Genomic DNA, 9,195 nt, shown 5'->3' on the forward strand with positions numbered 1-9,195 from the left:
GGTAATAAAGATTAATCATTGTTACATAATATGATTTTATTATTTTAAAAAATCTTTATAATTTTAAAAATTAACATCGACAAATATTTTAATATTTAACATATAAAGGTATAATATTACAATATTAAATTATATCTATTTAATTTATATTATTTATAAATCCATTGAATCATCTATTATTTTAATCGAATTATTGATAGCACAAAAAAAAATTCTGGTATGTCTAAAATTTAAATGATAAAATTATAGATTAAATGTAACATGATTCTCTAAGAATAAGTCCATTAGGTCCATTTTTTAAAAAATCACACATGAATCAATATTGTGACATATTTTTTAATATACATGATAATAAAATAACAAGCAGAATACGTATGAATGAAGCAAAATCTCGACGAATCCAAAACGCTTATTTTATAAGTTTGTGTGTTATACACTGAACACTGTGAATATTCATAAACTCCCTTTGTGCTGCATTATTTTACAACATTACGCTTTTAATTTGCTCCTTATCTGACTTATTAGCTCGGCTTATGTAGCTCGGCTTGGACTAAACTAAACTAAACAAACAATTGTTCTATTGGAATTTAATCCAATTATTTAGATCAAAGTATATTTGGTAACTACGACAATGAACTGGTTAACTTAACGTTACTTTGTGAGAAAAAACGTGAAGTTGTTCTATCTTTATTATTCCTTCCGTATAAACGTGAAGTTGTTCTTTCTTTAGTAACCATTCAAAACGTAAAAAGTAAAAGATTACATATCATTATGGCATAAGAATAGATGTGGAATCTGATTAGTAAATTGTACACACATTTTCCACAATCTGATCTGACTGATTTTAATATATTTTTCTTAATATTTTGTATAAGACACCGAGTGGATTAAAATACTACTTTATCGTATATTTTTATGAGCCTAGAGCAAAATGAATACCTAGTTATGTAATTATGTAAGGCACCTAATTATTTGAGATTCCTTTTACGTCTTTAAATAGTGAGATTACTAGGTACGGCTCAGTTAAGAACATTTCCGATGACTTCCTAAACTCCAAGTATTTTTCACGTAAAACATAGTAGAGTTTATCTCTAATAATTTACTTTATATTTCACTCTAATTTAAAAAAAAAATAATTTAGATTCTATTACTTTTTATGACAAATAAATTTTATTTATAAAATTTATAATTTGGTCTCATATATTTTATTTTTCAAAAATTATTATTTTATATTAAACATTTACTATATTAATAATTACATTACTTAATATAAAACAAACAAGTTTACAATGAAATATCATTTGAATATTCAAAACAAGAACGAACTCAAAGAAGAAAATAAATATTTTGTTTTGTAATTTGAATTCAGTGCAAGATCCAAATGCTTGGGCAAATTTTCAAGTGGAACAAATATAATTTTTACAAAAAGAAATGATCAACAATATGATAAAAAGTCCTCTTCTGTCTACCTAATTTGAAATATATTTAAATAATTTTGGTGGATGCGGAAACAATTTATCAAAATATCAAAAAATTATTATCTATGATAAAAAGTCCTTTTCTGTCTATTATAATAAAGTTATTCTAAATATAGAGTAATCTTACCCATTATTCTATTTTAGAGTGAAATATATATTTGACTAGAGAATATTTTGCTCTATAATAGAGTTTAGTAAAAAAAAATAGCGGGTTATAAATGTTTTCAGAATATTTCTAACTTCACTCAATTTTTGGAGTTTAGAACTAAAAAAAATGATTATACTCAATTTTCTTTTTCATAACAAAATAAAAATGAGTCTACTCTATAAATAAAATAAAATATTTATTATTTGTTGATTATTTTATTTTCACTCTAAATATAATAGAGTTAAAGTAGATTAATCCTTGGATATGCTATATAATATGAATATAATATGTGGAGTCATCGTGATGAATTGATTTGCTAATTTGTTACATTGACTTAAAGTGAATTTCCTAATATAACCATTATAAATTTGTTTTCGTATGGATCTAATTTGTGAACAGTAACAAAACAAAAGCACAAAGAGATTAACAATTTGCCAATACTAGATGAATGTATGATACTTCAGCTGGTGAGTAGTTCGAGTCTGGTTAAGATTCAGTAGTGTTAAACTTGATAATCCATAAAATGCAAACATCAATTTTACATATGTGGGATGATGTTAAATATCACACATGGTGTTTAGTATTTATTCAGACAGGGTCGAAGGAACATGGAGTGTATATGGGAAAGGGCAGAAAAAAAATGAATGAAGTAACTTAAAACACAGATAATATTCATCTTCCTTGTTTTGATTGATATGATTGTCTACCCAATCATGATTAATTTAATTTTACGATTCAAATAGTTTTTTTTTTTTTGAGAAAGAAAGTGATTCAATTAGATATTCACCATCTCGATTCACGTATATCGTAATAATTTGTCACAATAATATCATTCCACGCACGGCTCGTCGTTTTAATCATTAACATTTATACTCTATTTATGTGTATTTATTTATGATAATAGCTAACTAGTTATTTGTTCCAAAAAAAAAAAATCTAACTAGTTCATTTACTCCATAATTGGAGGGACTTCGATGCTTATTATCCAGTTAACCTAGTCCTATTTAGACCCAAAAAAACCTAGTCCATTTTTTTAACAACATTTCAAGAATAAACAAATTTTAAGCAATGACGTAGAAAGCTTTTTTCCCTTGCGCAAACTATTTTTCTCTTGAACTAATAGTGTGAAAAGTTGATTTTACATTTGTTTAAGTTTGGGGGAACCAACGAGATAAACATTAGAAACTAACTCTATAAAATAAACTTAGTTTCTGATTTAATTACAAATACTAGCACGGCATTGTAAATTATTGAACCCAACCAACTGTACATGCTTTGTTACCATTTGTTGAAGTTATCTTAAATAATTGAGTGATACTAATAGTATACATATAGTAAAAGTTAAATTGAAACCGTGAGACCAGACCCCACCAGATTAAAATGATAACTGATTAAAAGAAAGAGACCTGTTAGAAAATCAGGCATAGGATAAACATGGTTTTTGGAGCACAAAAGCAGAATTATTAGGGTTTCTAAAAGAGGGCTTCTCTCGAAAAAGAAATGCGTGGACTTCACTAAACCATAAAAATCAATCGACAAAGTTTTGAAATAGTGAGTTTTTTGCACTGTTTGCGGACTCCATAGACACGTGACGGCCCGCGATTGACGAGCTTTTTAATTATTTTTTTTAATCAGACAATTTTTTTTTTAAAAAACCCTTAAGCAGGTTTCACGGATAATGATGTTATAATTAGTTTGTTTTAATGGAAAATAAAGAGATTAACATTATAAAAAACTGATATCAAACAAAATTAATAATAACTGAGATAGTAAGAATAATGAAAAAAAAATAAAGGAGGAAAAGTAAGCATATAAAAACTTAATTCTAAATTCTAATATTCAGTTACTAAACATCTATTCTCTAAGTTTAAGTCACTTTTATTCTACGCATATATTGTTGCCATTGGTCTCAAAATCCTAAGTGTGTAACCATAGCATGAAACACTCTCCTCTCCCCATGTTTTAGGTTTTTTTCCCTTTTGACTTTTAATTAAAATAATACTTAAAATATACTATTTTCTTCCAATAAATATTTCTCTAATATTTTCCAACTTAACTCATATATTTCACAATGTAACTACTACACTTGATTTTGATCTGCACAACCGCCCGGATGTTTGTTTTCACTTTTCTATACATAAATTATTGTTTTTAAATATTAGTGGTATATATTTTTAACGTTAATCATATACTTAAATGTTTATATAACTATTTCAAATACAATAATTTTATAATTTGCATGTTATCATTAATCAGTTTTTTAAAACCGTATGTATTTTCACTTATTATTATATATTTATCTTATTGTATTTGCATTTAGTTATTAAGCAAATTAATATATTCATGAGAAAACATATTCGAAAATTATTTTGTACTTAATTTATGCTAAATTATGACCCGTGTTTCAAAGCTGTATGCCTTTTTACTAATATTTTTTTATGTTCATTCATTTTAGATAATATATTATTGTATATACAAAAGTCTAAGATATGTTACTTTTTAGACATGTATTATATGGTTTGCTAATTTTAAGCCGTTTTATCATCATATTATATTTTTAGAATGAATAATTTATAATTATGAAAATAAAATTTATAAATTTATCAATTGAATATACTTTTATCATATTTATTTAAGTATAATAATTGTATTTTAACATGATCATGACTATAAAGTAGATAAAATAGGATATAATTTATTTATTTTTCATTTTATAAACAATAACTTAAAATACATTAAATGATTGTTAAAATATTTTTACATATATTTATTAGATTTTTTATATTATAATATTTAAAATTATATTTAAAATTTAAAATTAAAATATATTATAATTAAAGTAGTTACAAAGATTTTATATTATAAGCTTTAAAAAAATACATGTTAATTTTTATACATGTATTATATAGTTTGCTAATGTTAACCCATCTTACCAACGTATTAGATTTTATTTTTGAACATAAATATTTTATACTTACGAAAATAAAATATGTAAAATTTATAAATTTAAATTTTTTTTATTATATTTAGCTCAATATAATAATTTTATTTTAATATGATTGATTATGATTATATAATATATAAAATATTGTAGAACTTTTTATTTTTCATTTTATAAACGATTACTGAATTTATTAATGTATAATAATATTTCAAACTAATTTCAAAATTAGTGAAAATATTTAAATATAATTTCAAAAATGAAGATCTTGTAAAATTTTTTTAAAACAGATATGTTAGAATTTTAAAATAAATATATTTCTATTTAAAATGAAAAGATATCAAAAGATATTATGATTAAAGTATTTTAAAGATTCTATGTATTATTATTTTTAATAAAATACATTTAATAAGATTTCTAAGTGAAGATCTAAATTAAAAAAAAATCACACATGAAAGAAGTCATAACTTCTATTTTAATATATAAAATGTGAAATATTGTGCTGGTTGATATATATATATCCTTATTTATATCAGATAGGCCCATATGTTGGGTAAGCTGTTGAATCTAAACGCATTGGTAAATTTTAATAGTAGCAGATGATTTGAAAACCTAACAAGATATGTTTTGTAACATATTTCGAATTGGACTAAAACCTAATAAAAGTTCTTGTATAGTACGTTTCTTTCCTCATTGATAGTATACAAGTTTCGGCAAAAGTCGATGTCATGAGACAAAGAAAGAATTACATCACCACGTACAAAACAAAATCCCAAATCGATAATTTAATCAAGAAGGATATGATTACAACTGCGAAGATGTTGTTATATTAGTTGTTAGCAAAATAATATGATGGTAAACCAGCTTTCAAAAAAAAGATATATATGATGGTACCATTAGCTGATATGCGTCGAACATGAAAATTGATCATAAACCCTAATGTTGGTAGGCGGTACCCTCGATTTATATATATAACCCACGATTTTATTAGAGCATCGCCAATGGTGTTACTACCATTGGAGTCCTTAAATATATTTTATTATTATTATTTTTTATAAAATTTGTATGTATAATGGTGTTACCACCATTGAAATCCTTAAGAATAAAAAATTAATAAATTTTTAAAAAGTTAAAAAAGATAATTATTATTTTTCTATTAGTAACTATCATTAAAAAACAAAACATAAGAAAACTAAAAATTTATTTTTTGCATGATTAACTTTCATTAAAAAAAATGAAAACATGTTAAATTTAGATATATATTTTTGGATGAGTAACTATCAGTAAGAAAAAAAACTAAAAACACGATGAATTTAAATTTAAATTTTTATTTATTACATGATTAAACATATAAAATTACAATAACTATTAATTTTCATCGCCAAATTTGTTCCAAATATTTTCAATTAAATCATTCTTCAATTGGTGATGTGTTTCCGTCTCGCGAACCTGAAACCGAATGACACGCATTTCATTGATGCTTGGAGGGATGTCTGTACCACGAGACTTATGCACTCGTGAACTGCTGGCTACATCTCCTTCTTCAAATTCAGATGTATCGTATTGAGTGTTGTATCCATCTCGTTCATTTTCGACTATCATATTGTGCAGTATGATACATGCTCTCATAGTCTTCCCTATATGTTCCTGGTCCCATGAAAGTGCCGGGCTTTTCACATTCGCAAATCGAGCTTGTAAAACTCCAAAAGCCCGCTCCACATCTTTTCGGGTTGATTCTTGAAGTTTAGCAAATAATTCTGCTTTAGGACCTTGAGGGAGTGAGATAGATTGGATAAATGTTGACCAGTTTGGATAAATACCGTCTGTGAGGTAGTACGCCAAATTATACATGTGTCCGTTGACCACGTACTCTACCCTCGGAGCTCGACCTTGAATGCCAATTTTTATTTTATCCCACAAAAGAGCTGGATTTTTGACTATAGCAAATCGAGCTTGCAAGACCCCAAAAGCACGCTCGACATCTTTACGTACAGCTTCTTGATGTGTAGCGAATAAGGATGCTTTCGGACCTTGAGGAAGTGGAATTGATTGGACAAAAGTAGCCCATTTTGGATAAATACCATCCGTGAGATAGTAAGCCAAATGGTACTCGTGTCCGTTGACAATGTAATTCACTTTTGGAGCTCGGCCTTGTAATATATCATCAAAAACAGGAGATCGATCGAGGACATTAATATCGTTTAAAGTACCTGGAAGACCGAAGAAAGTGTGTCATATCCAAAGATCTTGTGAAGCTACTGCCTCTAACACAATTGACGGTTTTGTTGATCCCCGGGTATACTGTCCTTTCCAAGCCGTTGGGCAATTTTTCCACCTCCAATGCATACAGTCGATGCTTCCTACCATCCCAGAAAACCCGCGTATCTCTCCAATATGGAGTAGTCGCTGAAGATCCTCTTGTGTCGGTCTTCGTAGATACTCATCACCATATAACCGAATTTTTCTAGTATCTCCTGCAAAAAAAAATTCCGTTAAGATTTAAAAAAAACTTTCTTATTCAAAATCCTACTATATAAAAGGAGATAAATTCTAGCTTTTCTAGAGGTGCCACATGGGCAAAATAATCCCCACCTATCAAACTGCCATGTCATTACGGACTGGGCTTAGAATACAAAAAAAAGTTAACATTCGCAGCCCATTTAAACCACTCAACTTCCTTGTACCTGTCGGTTTTTCAGTTTAAGGAGATGATTTGTGTTCGATTTGAAGTATGAAAAGTTAATAGAGAAGAGTCTGTTTGATTGAAAGAGAAGCAAGTTGTTTAGAGATCAAAGCCGACATTACAAGTACCATACATTAACTACGGAGAGAATACAGTTGCATACGAGAAAGAAAACTAAGGAAACAAAGGAGATACATAGCTAAAACAACTAAACAGCTTCACTTATAGAAGTGAAACTTGACACCCGTGACTTCCTTCACACCCGTGAATGGGAAAACAACAAAACAGACCCGTGACTTCCTTTCACACCCGTGACCTTGTACTACCTGCAACAACCAAAAAAAAAAAGTCCAAGAGTTAGCAAGAGTTAACAAGAGTAAATAAAGTGTACTAACTACTCAACACAACATGAAAACCTTAACTAGTCCGTGACTTCCTTTAACTAAACATCACAGCATTTCAGACATTAGTTTCATTTTTAAAGATGTTTCCATCTCAGATAGTGGATCAGTTTTGGCAATTAAACGCTCAAGCACTTTGCGTTTAGATATCTTCTCTTTCATTTCTATAATGCCTTGAATCTTCTCCAACTCCTCTTCTCTTCCACTTTTCTTCCGCTTGATAGAAGCTTTAGTAGCCTTGACACCTATAAGTCTAGCCTCTCCTGCTGCCACCGCATCTTCTCCATCAACCTCTACCGGTTGTTTACGCTTATCCTTAGAGAGAAAGGCGGAGCACCATTTCTTGTCATGCCTCAGCTCCCTCCACGCATGTTCGAGTGTGAACTTGATGGAGTAGTCATTGAAGAAGATATCTAGGGCAGCTTTCATCACGTCATCATCATTTTTCCCACTTCTCTGCTCCCTCAAGGCCGCTTCATAGCTCCCAACAAACTTGCAAACTAGATCGTTAATCCGAGCTCACCTTTGCTTGCACTGACCAAGCTCTCTCGGTATTGTCCCGACCAGCTGAGGGCTTGAGTTGTAGTACTCTACAATCCTCCTCCAGAAATGAGTCGCCTTCTGCTCATTACCGACCACAGAGTCTTTACTCGTGTTAAGCCAAGCGCTTATGAGGATTCTATCCTCTTTGATAGACCATTTCCTCCTCTCCTTAATTGAAGACTGCTCAGAAACATGGGGTGTATCCATGGGTATGGACTGCTCTGTACTAAACCAAACTGGTTCGGGTGAATCAAGGCTAAAAGACGACTGGTTATTGAGAAGGTTAACAAAACCAGGGGTGGTCTCCATGGTTATTTTAAGCTCTGTGTCACTCTACTAGCATCACAGAGCTTTAAGTATGCGATATCTATCTAAGTTACATTTAAAAGCAATCAAGTCAGCCAGAGTTAGGAAGGTAAAAAGCAGTACATATACATATAAACCTATCAACTCAGAGGAGTTAGGAAGGTAAAAGCATTTATCAGCTTCGGACATTAATTCTAAATACATTTATCAGCTTCGATTTTATCAACAAAATCTAGTTTACTGCTTAGTTTATTATATTACCATTATCCCGATTCAATGACAAATACTATACATTTTGATTACTCAAAGAAAAGAGAGTTGGAAGTTGTTTGTACATTACCTTCTAAAGGTTAGACAGTTGCATTTTCATCCTCAAAAGCTCTTCCTGAACAGACATGAGATAAAAGAGTCATAAGTTTTTCAAGAAAATATGGAAAAAAAATTATAAACAGAAGGAACGAAACTAACCATGCTCTCTGTTAAGACGTTCTCCTTCTCTGCAACCCACTTGAACATGACCACCATACATAGTAGGAATACTACACTAAGCAACACACATACAAGCAATGGATAGCCATTTGCAATCCATGTTTTCTTCTTAGCTAACTCCCCCACAATCTGCTCGACCTTAACCAGCTTCTCGTCACTCTCATTAGCTTGATCCTTTACCTCCCTAAGTTGTCTCTGATAGTCAC

At 29.5% G+C, this 9,195-nt stretch overlaps 1 protein-coding gene across 1 annotated transcript; it reads right to left on the bottom strand.

Moving 5' to 3' along the window:
• Window positions 1–6,927: 6,927 nt before the first annotated feature.
• On the bottom strand, window positions 6,928–8,503 carry LOC106315165 (glutathione S-transferase T2-like). The gene is made up of 4 exons (XM_013752920.1): window positions 8,191–8,503; window positions 7,787–8,124; window positions 7,541–7,576; window positions 6,928–7,041 (listed from the first exon to the last, which is right to left on the bottom strand). The coding sequence occupies exons 1-4, from the start codon at window positions 8,501–8,503 to the stop codon at window positions 6,928–6,930; spliced, it is 801 nt and encodes a 266-aa protein (XP_013608374.1).
• Window positions 8,504–9,195: the final 692 nt, after the last annotated feature.

This window comes from Brassica oleracea, chromosome C9 (genome assembly GCF_000695525.1).
Source record: "Brassica oleracea var. oleracea cultivar TO1000 chromosome C9, BOL, whole genome shotgun sequence".
NCBI lineage: Eukaryota > Viridiplantae > Streptophyta > Magnoliopsida > Brassicales > Brassicaceae > Brassica > Brassica oleracea.

Bases quoted from the DNA above. Each gene is read 5' to 3' on its own strand.
- LOC106315165 (XM_013752920.1), bottom strand. From the start codon at position 8,503: ATGGAGACCACCCCTGGTTTTGTTAACCTTCTCAATAACCAGTCGTCT. The intron at 8,125-8,190 runs GTCAGTGCAAGC...GGAGCTATGAAG, and splicing joins GACAATACCGAGAGAGCTTG to CGGCCTTGAGGGAGCAGAGA. The intron at 7,577-7,786 runs GTGCTTGAGCGT...TGGTTGTTGCAG, and splicing joins AGAAGATATCTAAACGCAAA to GTAGTACAAGGTCACGGGTG.